Raw genomic sequence first — 16617 nt, 5'->3', positions numbered from 1 at the left:
CTTTCCTTCGTCTCTAACAACATGCATACAATTAGTGTTAACATGGGACAGACCTAGGCCATTCTGCCCCTCCAGTCTGTGCTTTCGTTAGATCATGGCTGATTTGTACTTCAACTCCATTTACTCACCTTCGATACCCTTATATAATAAAAATCTGTCGATCGCAGACTTGAAAATTTCAACTGACCCCTGGAATCTATAGCATTTTGGGGTAAGAAAATCCCTGATTTCGGCAATCCTGTGTGTGAAAAGCTGCTTCCTGATTTCACTCATGAATAGCTTAGGTCTTATTTTAAGATTGTGCCCCATTGTTCTGGATTCCCCCACCAGAGGAAATAGCTGCTCTGCACGTACACTACTGAATCCTTCGATCATTTTAAGCTCTTCGATTAGATCACCCCTCAACCATCTAAACTCAAGGGGAATACAAGACAGGTCTAAGCAACCTGACCTCATAATTTTAACCCTTTAACCCCTGGTATCATTGTAGCGAATCTGTGCAGTACCTCGTCCAGGGCCAATATATCCTTTCTGAGGTGCAGTGCCCAAAACTGAACCCAGTGCTCCAGGTGGGGTCTGAACAAGGCTCTGCACAACAGAACCTTCCTTCCAGGACCCTTGGAGATAAAGGCCAACATTCCATTAGCCTTATTAAATTATTTTTTGAACCGGTGCACTAGATTTGTATCCCTGGACACCCTTCGCTCCTCCACAATTCCTAACCGTTCGCCATTAAGAAAATATTCCAATGTGTCTTTCTTGGGCCTAAACTGGATAATCGCACACTTCCCCACATTGAACTCCATTTGCCACAGTTTTTGTCCACTCACTTCATCTGCCTATGTCCTTTGGTAACTTTCTGCTTTGACCCATATTGATTTTTTTTTTTGTTGAATAAAAATCACTCAGTTGGGGAAAAAAAACCCAGAAATGTCTCAAATGTAATTTAAGGCCAGGTCGTATATCTTCCTTTCTGAAAAGCTCTTGCAAGTACCTGTTGGCTGGGGAATTGGCAGAGCACTGAGGTAATGTTGCTTGCGTACTGCGCCATCTCCTTCTTGATCGCCTTCTCCACCGCTTGAGGGATTCTTCCAGAAACACTGGTCATGATATCCTGTAGCTCTAGGAGTGGGAGGGAGGGATCCCTCAAGGTCTGCATCAATCTTTCCACCCAGTTCTTCACCTCAAGCAAAAGTCATAGGTTAAACTCAAGAGTGCTTTCCTTCTGTGCAAAACTTTGAATCCTCCCCCTTCCCTTAAGTGGGTAAATGTTTCATGTGATGTGGTACTCCATCAAACAGACCAGGTGGACGTAAAAGATCCCATGGCACTAGTTTGAAGACGAGCAGGAGAGTTATCCCCGGTGTCCTGGCCAATATTTATCCCTCAATCAACATAACAAAAACAGATTATCTGGCCATTATCACATTGCTGTTTGTGGGAGCTTGCTGTGTGCAATTGGCTGCCGTATTTCGTACATTACAAGTTACTACACTTCAAAAAGTACTTCATTGGCTGTAAAGCGCTTTGGGATGTCCGGTGGTCGTGAAAGGCACTATATAGATGCAAGTCTTTTTTGGTTAGAAGTTCCCAGGTTCAATCCTGATGAATCAGCCGATCTCAGACAAGTAACAGTAGGAACACTATAATTAGCCTCAGTACATCTAGCCTACCGGGGGGGGGGGGGGGGGCAGAGGGAAAAGAGATCACGTCAAGCCTTCTGTCCCGAATCAGTATTGGCTGATCCTTATTGAAAAATGAGTGAATGTTGGGTAAAGGCTGGATCAGTTTTAGCTGTGATGCCTCCACAGTTCAACAGCCTGCTGATAATCATTGTCCAGCCTCAGACAGGAATAGCCACTTGGATACGGTGCTGGAGGGCTACTAACCTTCTGTGGTACTGCACCTGAGCAACAGCAGCACCCTAAGCAGGTGAGAAAATGTTAGAGAAAATTTGAAAAAGTCATTTCAGCACTGCTGTTGGCAGAGGGGTATGTTGTAAATCACGATGCATCGTGACTGTGTGGGGCTGGTTTGTTGGACCATCTGGTCTCTTCCTGCCCATCATTTTCGCATGTTTTTGGAACACAATTAGTTAGACAAGGAACAGCACTGCAGCTCAATATGAACTGATCCATTTTCTTTTTTACTACAATCTTATCCCTCATTTAATGGATTTTCCTCTTTTTTTTTTTAAAAATGCCCAGCATTTGGCAGTCATGACCAGTAGCCTTCAACATGCATTGTCGGAAAGACCGCCCCCCCGCCCCCCACATTTTCATTACACCCCTTCCTGAACGCACACAGATACACATCTGGCACTGAAAGTGCGCTTAAACCCAAAATAAAAAACTAATTAGGGCTGCAGATATGGTACACATAATGCCCGACGTTCTCCAGATTTGTCCAAACAATACATCCTCAACCTTAAAATTTCTCGTGCAGATCACTTATTTCCAACCTTATTAAATTCTGCCCCAAGCTAACAGAGCTCAAAATTGCAGTGAACGGTAACACATTGAACTGCATGTTTACAACAACAACTTGTATTCATATAGCGCCTTTCATGTAGTAAACGTCCCAAGGTGTTTCACAGGAGCATTATAAAACAAAATTTGACACCAAGCCGCATAAGACGACAAGAGAGCAGAGAGAGGGAGGTTTTAAGGAGCGTCTTAAAGGAGGTAAGAGGTAGAGAGGCGGAGAGCTTTAGGGAGGGATTTCCAGAGCTTATGGTTAGATCTATTTTTTAGAAAACGTAAGAAGAAACAGGAGCAGGAGTAAACCATTTGTCCCCTCGAGCCTGCTCTGCCATTGAATAAGATCATGGCTGATCTGATCCTGGTCTCAACTCCACTTCCCCGCCCACTCCCCATAACCCTCGACTCCCTTATCTTTCAAAAATCTGTCTATCTCCACCTTAAATACATTCAATGACCCAGCCTCCACAGCTCCCTGGGGCAGAGAATTCCAAAGATTCCCGACCCCCTGAAAGAAGAAATTTATCCTCATTTCCTTTTTAAATGGGTGAGCCCTTATTCTGAAACTATGCCCCCTAGTTCTAGATTCCCCCATGAGGGAAAACATCCTCTCTGCACCTACCTGGTCAAGCCTCCTCAGAATCTTATACGTTTCAATAAGATCACCTCCGTCTTCTAAACTCCAATGAGTATAGGCCCAACCTGCTAAACCTTTCATATGACAACCCTCCATCTCAGGAATGAACCTCGTGAACTTTCTGTGAACTGCCTCCAGTGCAAGTATATCCTTCCTTAAATAAGGAGACCAAAACTGTTCGCAGTACTCCAGGTGTAGTCTTACCAACACCCTGTACAGTTGTAGCAGGACTTCCCTACTTTTATACTCCATCACCCTTGCAATAAAGGCCAACATTCCATTTGCCTTCCTGATTATTTGCTGTACCTGCATACTAGATTTGTGTGTTTCATGGATAAGGACCCCCCGATCCCTCTGTACCATCGTATTTTGTAATCTCTCCCTATTTAAATATTAATTTGCTTTTTTATTTTTCCTACCAAAGTGGATAATCTCACATTTTCCCACATTATACTCCATCTGCCAAATATTTGCCCACTCACTTAACCTATCTATTATCCCTTTGTAGGTTCTTTGCGGCCTCCTCACAGCTTGCTTTCCCACCTATCTTTGCTCATCAGCAAATTTGGCTACATTACACTCGGTCCCTTCATCCAAGTCATTAATATAAATTGTAAGTAGTTGAGGCCCCAGCACTGATCCCTGCGGCATCCCACTTGTTACAGTTCGTCAACCGGAAAATTACCTATTTATGCGGACTCTGCTTTCTGTTAGCCAAATCTCTATCTACGCTAATATATTACCCCCCAACCCCGTGAACTCTTACCTTGTGCAGTAACCTCATGTGGCACCTTATCGAATGCCTTCTGGAAATCCAAATACACCACATCCACTGGTACCTCCTTATCCACCCTGCTCGTTACATCCTCAAAGATTTCGAGCAAATTTGTCAAACATGATTTCCCTTTCATAAAACCATGCTGACTCTGCTTGACTGCATTATGATTTTCTAAATGTCCTGCGACTGTCTCCCTCCTTTCTTAAATAGGGTACATTACATTTGTGGTTTTCCAGTCCGCTGGGACCTCGCCAGAATTCAGGGAATTTTGGTAGATTACAACCAATGCATCCACTATCTCTGCAGCCACCTCATTTAAGACGCTATGATGCAGGCCATCAGAACAAGGCGATTTGTTCACCTTTAGTCCCATTAGTTTGCCTCGTACTTTTTCTCTAGTGATAATTTTAAGCTTCTCCCTCCCTATAGCCCCTTGATTATCCATTATTGGGATGTTTTTAGTGTCTTCTACTATGAAGACCGAAAATATTTGTTCAAAGTCTCAGCCATTTCTGTTTCCCATTATTAATTCCCCAGTCTCATCCTCTAAGGGACCAACATTTACGTTAGCTACTCGCTTCCTTTTTATATACCTGTAGAAGCTCTTACTGTCTGTTTTTATATTTCTTACTAGTTTACTCTCATAAGCTATCTTCGCTCTCTTATTTTTTTTTAAGCCGTCCTTTGCCGATTTCTAAAAAATTCACAATCCTCTGGCCTTCCACTAATCTTCGCAACATTGTATGCCTTTGTTTTCAACTTGATACCATTCTTTACTTCCTTAGTTAGCCACAGATAGTTCATCCTTCTCTTAGAGTCTTTCTTTCTCACTGTAATATATCTTTGCTGAGAGTTATGAAATATCTCCTTAAATGTTTGCCACTGCTTTGCTACAGTCTTATCCTTTAATATATTTTCCCAGTCCACTTTAACCAGCTCTACCTTCATACCTTTGTAATTACCTTTATTTAAGTTCAGGACACTAGTTTGAGAACTAGCTTTCTCACCCTCAAACTGAATTTTAAATTCTACCATGCTATGATCACTCTTCCCAAGAGGATCCTTTACTACGAGATCATTAATTAATCCAGACTCGTTACACATTACCAGATCCAAAATAGTCTGCTCCCTGGCTGGTTCCTCAATGTATTGCTCCAAGAAACCATTCCACATGCACTCTATGAACTCTTCCTCCAGGCGACCTTTGCCAATTTGATTTGTCCAAGCAATATGAAGATTAAAATTGCCCATGATCATTGCCGTACCTTTCTTACAAGCCTCTATTTTTTTCTTGATTTATAGTGTGGTTACTGCTTGGAACCTGCAGACCACTCCCACCAGTGACCTCCAACCCTTATTATTTCTCATCTCCACCCAAACTGATTCTACATCTTGATCATCTGAGCCAATGTCATTTCTCACGACTGTACTACTCTCATCCCTTATTAATAGAGCTACCGCACCTCCTTTTCCTTTCTGCCTATCCTTACAAAATGGCAAATACCCTTGAATATTCAGTTCCCATTCTTGGTCATCTTGCAACCACGTCTCTGTAATGGCAATCAGATCATACCCATTTATTTCTACTTGTGCTGTCAACTCATCTATCTTGTTACGAATGCTGCGTGCGTTCTGATAGAGCTTTTAATTTTGTCCCTTCCTGTCACACTCTGGTTATCATTACCCCTATTGCTACCCTGCACTTTTGCCTTCTCCTTTCTCTTTTCATATTGCCACTCATCGGACCCGCCCCCGCAATATTTAGTTTAAAGCCCTAGTTATTTGATTCGCCAGGACTCTGGCCCCAACCTGGTTCAAGTGAAGCCTGTCCCAACAGAACAGCTCCCTCTTACCCCAGTACTGGTGCCAGTTCCCTATGAATGCAAACCCATTGCTCCCACACCAATCTTTGAGCCACGCATTCATCTCTCCGATCTTATTTACCCTATGCAAATAATTTATATTTACAGAAAGAAGAAAGAAAGACTTGCATTGATATGCCGCCTTTCATGACCACCGGACGTCTCAAAGCTCTTTGCAGCCAATTAAGTACTTTTGGAGTGTAGTCACTGTTGCAATGTGGGAAACGTGGCAGCCAATTTATGCACAGCAAGCTCCCACAAACAGCAATGTGGTAATGACCAGATAATCTGTTTTTGTTATGTTGATTGAGGGATAAATATTGGTCAGGATACCGAGGATAACTCCCCTGCTCTTCTTCAAAATACTGCCATGGGATCTTTTACATCCACCTCAGAAGGCAGACGGGGCCTCGGTTTAACGTTTTATCTGAAAGACAGCACCTCCGACAGTGCACCACTCCCTCAGCACTGGAGTGTCAGCCTAGATTTGTGCGCTCAAGTTCCTGGAGTGGGACTTGAACCCACAACCTTCTGACTCAGAGGCGAGAGCGCTACCCACTGAACCATAACTGACATTTGTAAGATACAGGCAATGTAAGGCACTTGATCTACCCAAGCTTATGCATCCAGAAAGACACCTACAATCCCTCCATCAAAGCATGTTAAAGGATACCAGTTTTTTCCCCTTCCATTACTCTACCCAGAAATCCATTCTGCACATTAATCACACTTTATATGAAGAGTTTCCCGACACCACTCCTAAATTTGTCTTTCGCTAGTTTGAACACGTTTCCCCTTGCCTCACTGTTCTGGTTTAACTTGAATTCGTTTTTCATCTGCCTGACAAACAGGGACGTGAACCCAACCCTTCGGCAAAGTCCCTACTCTTCATCCTGAGCTGGTACCTTGATGTCGAAGTAGGCCTCAGGCAGGCAGAATCCATTCATAATGTTCGCCAGGTTATCCAGGACGTAATGGAAGATACGGTGGAGTTTTTCCCCTCGGAGGGCCAAGCTCTGGATCTTGGGCAGTGTTCCTGTGTATAATTCCGCCTGGAATCAAGCATAAGACACAAAACTTGGGCATTTCAGGAACAAACTTAAATGCCACACACTGTAAATGAATGCAACGTCAGCACTCCAGCAGATCTCGAATGCAGCTCAAGAAAGGAACACAAACTGTGCCTATTTGAGATAATTGAGTAGCAAAATACATAATTGTGTCATGAAGAAATCGTAGCTTCTTTTATAATCTTCCTAATGTGAAGTGTTCTATGACTTTGCTGTACGATTCAATCCCAATCTACATAAAATACTAAAAACAAATCTTGATAAACTCGCTGAATCTTTTCCCTTCCTTCTCTTCTGGACCCCTCGATTCCCTCTGGGATACTCTTTCATAGGCCTCACTTCGCCATCTCACTCATGTGGCCATTTTCCATGTATGAGCAACAGTGACAGTGAATGTCATCGGGCTTTTGTTCTTTCTTACCCTGCCCCTGTTTAAAATCTGGTGCATCTCTAACTTTTGCAGTTCTGATGAAAGGTCATCGACCTGAACCGTTAACTCGGTTTCTCTCTCCACAGATGCTGCCTGACCTGCTGAGTATTTTTCTGTTTCTATTTCAGATTTCCAGCATCCACAGTATTTTGATTTAGGTATGGTCATTCGGCTATTTGACTGTTACTGCCATCTCAGTCACATCTAACGCTGTCCTCACCAAATATCTACACATGAACACTTTCAGCAAAGGGAATTGCGCAGCAATCAGGACCTGGAACCTTGGCCAATTTTCCCCTTTCTATCCAGTAGCAGGAGGTCAGTTATAGACTCTCTACTGCCATTCCAGCTGATATCATCCAACAGTGCTGACTTGGAACCTTTCTGCTCTGCACGGTTCAGTTATTCAGTTCACAGAAGGATAAACTCAATGAGCCTTTGGGGAAGCCTGTAAATAAAACGTTTGCTATAAATGAAACTGCTACCCTTCCCCCTTCAACCTCCTCTATGTCTGTTCGCTTGATATGTTTGAGATGGCAGGCAAACAACTTACTCCAAGCCCCATTTCAAAGACTATCTGTGACTTTGAATGAGGAATTAAGTGACCCGAGCTGACGTTCCCTGCCTCGCAGCGGGCGCTTGCCTCACCTCCACTTGGGATGCAATCAGGTGGATTTAGGAACTTTCTGCAAAGGAAACTTTAGATGCAAACCTGCATCCTACCGCTTGGTGGCGCCAGAAAGCTGCCTGCTGAAAACTTAACTGTTGTTATTTCTCACAGACCGTCTGATTGCCTGAACTGTAGCAAGAAAATCTCTGGCTATCACTGCACCGATTAACAGTGCATTCACACTGCATTAAATGAACAGAGAGCGAATCACTCTTTGCTTCAATTTATTCTGGCTCCTTGAAAACTCGCTCTTTACTTCCTGGCCTTTAAACACAATGAAGATCATTAAATTTCACTGCGTCATGACACAAGCATATCATCAAAATATTTGGGTACAGGACAGCTAGTTAAATTTATGAGGGGCCTGGATAGAGTGGATAGAAAAGACCTATTTTCCTTGAGAGAACAACCACCGGGAGGCATAAATTTAAAGTAATTGGTAGAAGGATTAGAGGAGAGTTAAGGAGAACATTTTTTCACCCAGAGGGTGGCGGGGTCTGGAACTCTCTGCCTGAAAGGGCGGTAGAGGCAGAAACGCTCATCGCATTTAAAAAGTACTTGGATATGCACTTGAAATGCCGTAACCTACCAGGCTGCGGACCACGAGCTGGAAAGTGGGATTAGGCTGGGTAGCTCTTTTTTGGCCGGCACAGTCACGAAGGGCCAAAATGTAGAATTCTATGATTCAATGAATATACATTTCACAAATACTTTCCTTCATAGAATGCCATAATGTTTGGTTACCAGATTATCCAGCAAGGAAGCTCACAGTGAAATGTACAGGCTTCAGTCACTGATGGTGTTAATGGCACGACATTAGGGATAGACAAATCTAATAAACTCAAAGCAGAACCGTCTTCTACCTGCTGCACTCTGCTTGGATCATCTAATTGCAGTTTGGCAATCACACAGCCTGGTTCAAGAACTGCTCCCGGTCTCTTCACATAATGAATACAGCCAGATGCCTGAGCAACCAGTGTCATCACCATCTTCATCACCTTCACAAGAAAAAAAATAATTAGACATCTATGAACAGTTTATTACATATTTGCATGCTAGGTTCTAGTGTTTAATCAACCTTGATTTACCTGGTAGCACTCGCGCCTCAGTCAGAAAGATGTGGGTTCAAAGACTTGACCAGTCAAGGACTTGAGCACATTATATCGGCTCACACTTCAGTGCAATACTTGTATTTAATATCCCCTTGACTAAATATTTTCAAGAAAACAATTTTGAAAGTAACCTTAATCCCTGCACTGGCAAATATCTGTACCGTAACAATGCAAGGATATCCGAGATCAGAAATCAGAGTAACATTGGCACCAGGTCGCGACAGAAAGCTGCAGCAGGCACTGATGCCTAAACTGATCCTCTCTTGGTCCTAGTGGACCACATAAAATGCAATTATCCAATATGGACTTGTGCTCCCAGCGCTCTACAATGACAGCTTCTTTCATATTCTCGCTCTATCTGGATTTTGTTGATTATTTACCTCAATTTCAGCAAAGCAGTGATCGATGAAGACATGGCCGCCATCTTCTACCGTGTATTGGATCAGCTTCCCCGCCGAGGGCGAGCGCAACAGAGATGGGTCATTTTCCTTTTCAAATACGCAAGTCTTGTTACCAATTGTGACGCGGTATCTGCGACATAAAGACCCCGAGGTGAAAATGCGTTACCGCCAACACAGGGTCTAGTAAGAATAACTTCTTTGAAGTAGCAGTCAGAAGACGGAAAAAAAAACTCTGCCCCTCACCTGTCTACTTCCTCCTTCATGTATGAGGTGTAGCTGCTGCCATCGTAGGACAATAGCAGGCCGCCGTCACTCAGCCGGTGAACATCCACCTCCACATGCGAACAATTCATTATAACCACATAGCAATTGGGCGACTGCCGCGTAATCTGGGAAAGGGATAAAAGGCATCGGTGACAACGTCTGGAACAGCTTGGGACAACCGAGGCTGCAATGTAAAACGTTTCGTCAATCAGCTTCAAGGTGTCCAGCAGTTTCAAGTGGATGCCCACCCTTCATACTCATTTGCCACTCTTGGGCAGGCCTCAACCAGAGGTCTTGGGATGAAAAGCCTCACCCTTTCCCCCAGTGCAAGCGCTCGTCTCGTCCGAGAGATGTAGGAGGAAGACCGCTTCATCTCACTTGAAGAATGCATCCTTCATAATAATAGCAATCCTGGAGTACCAAGAGCAGGCATGTCTCCCAGCTGTTCCGGCTGGAGGAGAACTCATAGCGGTGGGGAGGGAATGCATTTACGCAAGATACAAAACAAAATCACAATGAAAATAAATTAAAATGGAAAGCATTTCCCAGGTTTCCTCAGCTAAGTTCATCTCCCGTCAAACCTTCAGGTTGTGCAGGGGTAGTTTTATGGGTGACAGCATCTTGTTTAATGGGCCGTACTTCATGGGTGACTGTAGACAGTGAGAATCGTCACGTCATGGACCACTGGGTGGGAAGTCCTCACAGCTGAACCCACTTTTGTGCGTATCTTCCATCGATGTAGGGTGAAAACCCTGGTTGATTGTTTTTTTATTTTGCCTTCCCCATAGCTACTGTTTCAGGCGCCCCAACTGCTGCCCCATCTGAAATCAAACTTGAGTCTTTGACGACCTACAAGTTCTACACTGGGTTCAACATGTTGCCACGGCGGGTGGAGTGGGGAAAGGAGAGAAAAGTTCCCGCAACTTTTAACCTTCAAGCACACAAGACAGCATCGGATCCAGACACACATCCAACCAGTCAATCCACTGTTAATATTCCACTCAGACACTCTGGAATCAGTCCCAGCTGTGAGGTCGATACCTTGTCAGATTAATAAAGGCTACTGATATTCTGCCACATTACTGCACTGATGACCTTTTCACTCCTTTGGATCCCCAAATTCAAAATGGGATAGCAGTGTTCGAGACAGAATGGATTTCTAGTTTCCCGATCTTATAACTTGCAGGGGAAAAAGGTGATACGTAGGAGCAAAAAGTACCAATCTGACAACTTCTTTACTGCGTCTTTACTGCTGATGTTTCAGGTTTCTCACACATCCATAAGTAGTGTTACTTTCACTTGTAACCCTGATATTTTGTTATAGCTACGTTGTTAAAGAAAGGCCTGCACCCACAACTTCCTACACATTCGGCAACTTGCATGAATATGGAAAAATGTTCTGAATGCTTCACAAGAGCGTAATTAGACTAAAGTTAACATCGAGCCAAAGCAGGAGATATTTGGAGGGGTGACTAGACGCTTGGCCAAAGAGGTTGGTTTTAAGGAGGAGAGGTGGAGAAATTTAGGGAGGGAATTCCGGAGATTAGGGACGAGATGGATGAAGACACGGCCACCAATGGCGGCACAGAGATTATAGGATAAACAAGAGGCCAGAGTTGTAGGAATGCAGAGTTGTCAGAGGATTGAAGGCTGGAGAAGATTAGAGATAGGGAGGGCCGAGGCCATGAAAAGGTAGGGACCAACCTATAGGAACAGGATTGGGGAATTTAGCCTCTTCGAGCCTGCTTCGCCATTCAACGAGATCATGGCTGATCTGCGATCTAACTCCATATACCTGCCTTTTGGTCCATATCCCTTAATACCTTTGGTTAACAATAATCTATCAATCTCAGATTTAAAATTAACAATTGACCTAGCATCAATTGCCGTTTGCAGAAGAGAATTCCAAATTCGACTTTGCGTATAGAACTGTTTCCCAACTTCACTCCTGAAAAGCCTGGCTCTAATTTTTAAGCTATGTCCCCTAGTCCTGGACTCCACAACAAATTTCTCCTTCTGGCGTCAGTATCAAACACTCCCAGGTCAGTATCACACAGCCCGATGTAGAGTAAAACATTTTTTATTTTTAGATGAGACATTAAACCAAGGCCCTGTGAGGTGGAAGTAAAAGACCCTATGGTACTATTTTGAAGAGCAGAGGAGTTCTCCTCAGTGTTCTGGCCAATATTCATCCCTCAACCAACATCACTAAAACAGATCATCTTGTCATTCATTACCACATTGCTGTTTGTGGGACCTTGCTGTTTGCAAAATTGGCTGCCGCGTTTTCCTACATTACAACAGTGACTACACACAAAAAGAGTACTTCATTGGATGTAAAGCACTTTAGGACGTCCCGAGTTCAGGAAAGGCGCTACATAAATGCAAATCTTTTTTTAATCTCTCTGGTCTAACAACATACTTCAGCTCCGACCTCAGAACAGCATTCCCTGCTGCACCAGTATGGCAATTTTTCCCAAAGTGAGATCGCCCACTAGCGACTGGCTCGAGAATACCCAAACTACACAGGACCCTTCCCCCCACCCCCCCCACCAACAGATGGAAAAGCCTTAAAACTCAGGAGGTGGAAGGATCATATCTAACTCACTGCAACACCCTGTTTCACCCATATATTTCCAACATTGCAAACACAGTTGCAAGATTTCATACATTTACAATTTCTAGCAAAATTAATCAGGTGTTTGAAATGAATTAATTATTGTCGACACACAGTGGCCAGAGGAAACCTCACTCATTTCATTTACAAAAATATTCCAATATCAAAAATCATGCCCACGGAGGGTTTAGTAGTGCATTCTCTACATTTATGACTTTACCTTTAGTGTATATTTCACCCCTTCATAGATGAGTTCCCCATCCACTGTGTTCAGAAGAGTATGAGCCGGCAAAACTTGGCCCCTAAGGAAAAATAAGCAGTCAGACAATTGGTATGATTGGGAATGGCGTGACTTTTTAGGTGGTCAAATCAGCTCCCACCAGCCCAGTGAAAAAGAGCTGGATTAGTCACTCAACTAGTCAGGGCTGTTACGTTCTGGGCCACAAGTAAAACAAATGCAGATACTGGAAATCTGAAACAAAAACAGAACATGTTGCAAACAGTCAGCAGGTGAGGCAGCAGCGGTGGACAGGAGCCAACGTTTCAGATGTGGTACCTTCATCACAACTTTTGAAAAAGGGTTTACACCCAAATTGATACTTCCTCGATTTCCTTCACGGATGCTGCTTGACCGGCTGAATGTTTACAGAATTTGTTATATCCTAACTTTACCTGAACTGAAATACAAGTTCATTTTCCAGTTTACCTTCACCTTCTCCTCCCCTTTATGGACATCCCTTTGGCTTCCCTGTTGCATCTAATTCTTTGTGGTGGGGGAAAGGCAAAGGGTGGTGGCTGAAGACAAGCTCAGAGTTCAGTCTTGGCTGTGGCGCTTTCTGGGGTCAAACAGCTTGCCGACATTACTGTCCAGGCTAACACATTAAAACTGGGTAGCTGGGTAACGGTATTGGAGGCTCTACTGATATCTGTGGAGCTGTACCCCAGCAAAAGTAAGCGTCTTCTCAAAAAAGTCGGTAATAACAATCCTTTGTGCAGCATTTATTTTGGCATTTTTCCCAATTATCATAAGACACGGTTCTATTATTCGAAGGAACTTTCCTAATTTCAGCACATTAGTGTGATTTGGGTTTCTGTGTAAACAGCAGTAGCAACAGCTCAGATACAAGTAGGAATAAAATCAGTACTGAAGTGACCCAATAACAATGGACACACACACACACAAAATACAGATTAAAAAGCACAATTCAGATAAGATTGTTAAGAATTCACGGTCAGTACGATTCATTTACCTTTCCAACGAGTGAAGAAAATTAGAGACACTATTTCTGAAGGATTTATCTGCAATATGAAGAGCTCCACAGACAATCCCCAGCATGGTGTCCGGCCTCTCAGCCTAAAGAGGGCAAAGAAAATAGAGACGTTTCAGTGACTACACAGTCAGATAGATGAAAATATGCTGTCCAATCCCAATTACTGCTGTGAAATCATGATAATTTTAAAAAGAGTTGCTCCCATGGCTCAACAGTACGCCCAGTGTGCAAGTGAACCGCTGAGATCGGTATTGGATGCCCCATCGGCTCGATTTGTGTTGAGTTAGCTGATTGGAGCCAACAGGGATACTACTGTTGGCCTTAGTGTCCCAGGTTAGGGAGGGAAAAGAAAAATTCCCTTCAGGATCCTCTTCCTGATCAGTATTCAGGGACCCCTGCCAGAAAGTGCACCCGTGTGGCAATGTTCCCTGCAAGCTGCGCTTTGTTTTGCGCGGCATGCTTCTTTTAGTCGGCGGTCCCTTTAAATTTCCGGGCATGCGCGGTATTTACAACGGAGAAGCCGGTGAGCGGCCTGCGCGGAACCGGAACCGTTACCGTGCAGCTTAGAGGGAACATTGGTGTGTGGACATTGGGTGGGGCCAAGATCAAAACTTGGCAGTGATGCCCAACATTCGAAAAATGGTTGCTGCGCACGGTACTGAAGGGCAGCTGGCACCCATGGACCATATCACAGCAAGGAGTCAACCATCTCGGGTAGGTGAGGGAGGGAAGAAAAAAAATATTCGTAACACATTTGGGGAAAAAAATTTAAATTGCGAAGGATATTGAATGATTTTTTTTTTTGCAATGGACAGAAATTTCACTGCTCGGGTATTTATGATTTTACCTGATGGCAATAGCAAGCACCAGGTAAAGCCATTTTCTCAACGCAGGCAGTAAAAGCTTGTTGGCCAGGAATATGGTAGTCAGGAGGAAGAGTGTAATAATCAAGGAGGGAGGGAGGGGGGAGATCAATTACTGCTCTGCAGCTTATTTCATTTTCATTAGTGCAGATAAAGACAAATAATAGCCATTTTCATTGTTGGCTTTCATTCAATTCCCCACTCACTCTTCAATAGGCCATGAATACATGAATGCAGAAAATGGGAATGGGGCAGAATGGGAGAGTGAAAGTGAAAGCACTATTGACTTTTTTCATCTGACCATTGGGCTGGGTCTCAGCCAGATCTATTTGTTCCAAGGGAAGATTAGACTGGAACTGCGTGTCATCCACTTGTGACCGGTTCTTCCCAATGGCTTGTTTACTAAGCCAATAAACAGACCCTACATCTGTAAACTGCTGAATGAAGCTGGAGGCATCTGGACCGCACATTGAAATTTTCTATTGCGAACTTCCCATGAATTCAATCCTGGAGATCTCTTAGAATTTTGGACTTCAGGATTAAATCGATCTTAATACTAATGTAAATGGTGGAGCTTTTCTGCAGCAGATACAATGGGGGTAACATTCAACTTTGGCTGGGAGTACAAAATAGATTGCCCGATTTCCCTTTCCATTGACTTCATAGAAAGGAAAAATCAGGCGGGGTGTATAAGGCGGCGTACTTTCCTTTCTTAGCTGAAGCATAGATTATAAGAGCATGGAGGATATGCTTGAACCGTATAAAACACTAGTTAGGCCACAGCCACTGCGTACAGTTCTGGCCACCACATTACTGGAAAGATGTGATTGTATTAGAGAGGGTACAGGGGAGATTTCCAAGGATGTTGCCTGGACTAGAGAACTTTAGCTACGAGGAAAGATTGGATAGGCTGGAGTTGTTTTCTTTGGAACAGAAGAGGCGGAGGGAGACCTAATTGAGGTGTATAAAATTGTGAGGGGCCTAGATAGAATGGATAGGAAGGACCATGATCTTATTGAATGGCGGAGCAGGCTCGAGGGGGCAAATGGCCTACTCCTGCTTCTATTTCTTATGTTCTTATGACTTGTCTCCCTTAGCAGAAAGGTCAATAACTAAGGAGCATAGATTTAAAGCAATTGATTGAAGGATTAGAGGGGAGTGGAGGAGAAATGTCTTCACCCAGAGGGTTTTGGAACTCACTGCCTGAAAAGGGCGGTAGAGCTGAAACCCTCATTACATTTAAAAAGGATATGCACCTGAAATGCTTTAATCTACAAGGCTACGGACCAAGAACTGGAAAGTGGGATTAGGCTGGATAGCTCATTTCCAGCTGGCACAGACACAATGGGCTGAATGGCCTCCTTCTGTGCCATAAATTTTTATGATTCTAGAGGGTGAATAATGGCCGCCAATCTGCTACCGCCCATTTTGTGCCCCCGCTGAAGTTGAATTTCACTCCGTGTCTACCTTTCTGTTTTGAATAGGTCTACAAGCCCCACCACTTGCCGAGTTACAATACCTGCATTTTCTCTGCAATGAGCCGGTCCAGCCAGCCAGTGTCAATGCTGTTCTGCTGGAAGCTCTCAGTTTCCAGTAACCTGATGAGGTATTCCACAGTTGTTCTGAAATCGCCACGAATGGATAGCTCCCTCAGCGCCACCACCATGTTCCTGCATAGCAAGAAATACAAAGTCAGGAAAAGTTCCTACCAGAGAATAAAACACTACCCTGGGATAAAATTAAGCTTTTTTTAATCTGTTGTCTAATTTTAGCTTGGGAGTGGCTCCTGTAATTCGGTCAAAGAACACAAGGGTCGAGAAATTCGTCGGAGGCACAAAACTGGCGGTATCGGATCGGTCGCCCGTTATACACATCGCCTGAAATTCAATTCCACTGACTGCAAAAGGAATTGCAGTAACGTTAATCAAAGGAGCACTAAAGCTCAAACCTTGAGCAGTTTTGGCTCCCGTGCTGCTCAATTCTCAATCTGAACATTTCCCACAGCTGGGAGGGGGAGGGAGAAGGGAGGAAAATCAGACATGGCAGTTCAGTGAGGACAGCAATTTACTCCCCAGTGCCAAAGGAGCATTGGTAGAGATGAGAAATTAGACTACCCATTTACCAGCCCTTTCAGAAACAGAAAGGTGAATCCAGGCAGGCTG

At 43.8% G+C, this 16617-nt stretch overlaps 1 protein-coding gene across 4 annotated transcripts in view; it reads right to left on the bottom strand.

The window, feature by feature from the left end:
* acaca (acetyl-CoA carboxylase alpha) overlaps positions 1-16617 on the bottom strand; it is a 272671-nt gene that overhangs the window by 204261 nt on the left and 51793 nt on the right. For 3 of the 4 annotated variants that reach the window (XM_070857142.1, XM_070857143.1, XM_070857144.1), the window contains exons 14-21: positions 15975-16125; positions 13572-13675; positions 12542-12623; positions 9684-9829; positions 9420-9570; positions 8791-8925; positions 6663-6809; positions 995-1183 (exon numbers count right to left, since the gene is read on the bottom strand). In XM_070857142.1, the coding sequence (XP_070713243.1) occupies positions 995-1183; positions 6663-6809; positions 8791-8925; positions 9420-9570; positions 9684-9829; positions 12542-12623; positions 13572-13675; positions 15975-16125 (1105 nt within the window). The remainder of the gene's footprint in view (positions 1-994; positions 1184-6662; positions 6810-8790; positions 8926-9419; positions 9571-9683; positions 9830-12541; positions 12624-13571; positions 13676-15974; positions 16126-16617) is intronic. The other variant, XM_070857145.1, reaches the window with a different exon arrangement.

The sequence above is a fragment of the Pristiophorus japonicus genome, chromosome 16 (genome assembly GCF_044704955.1).
Source record: "Pristiophorus japonicus isolate sPriJap1 chromosome 16, sPriJap1.hap1, whole genome shotgun sequence".
Taxonomy (NCBI): domain Eukaryota; kingdom Metazoa; phylum Chordata; class Chondrichthyes; family Pristiophoridae; genus Pristiophorus; species Pristiophorus japonicus.
The sequence above is the reverse complement of the archived record's forward strand: the minus strand, read 5'-3'. Positions and strand labels throughout refer to the sequence as shown.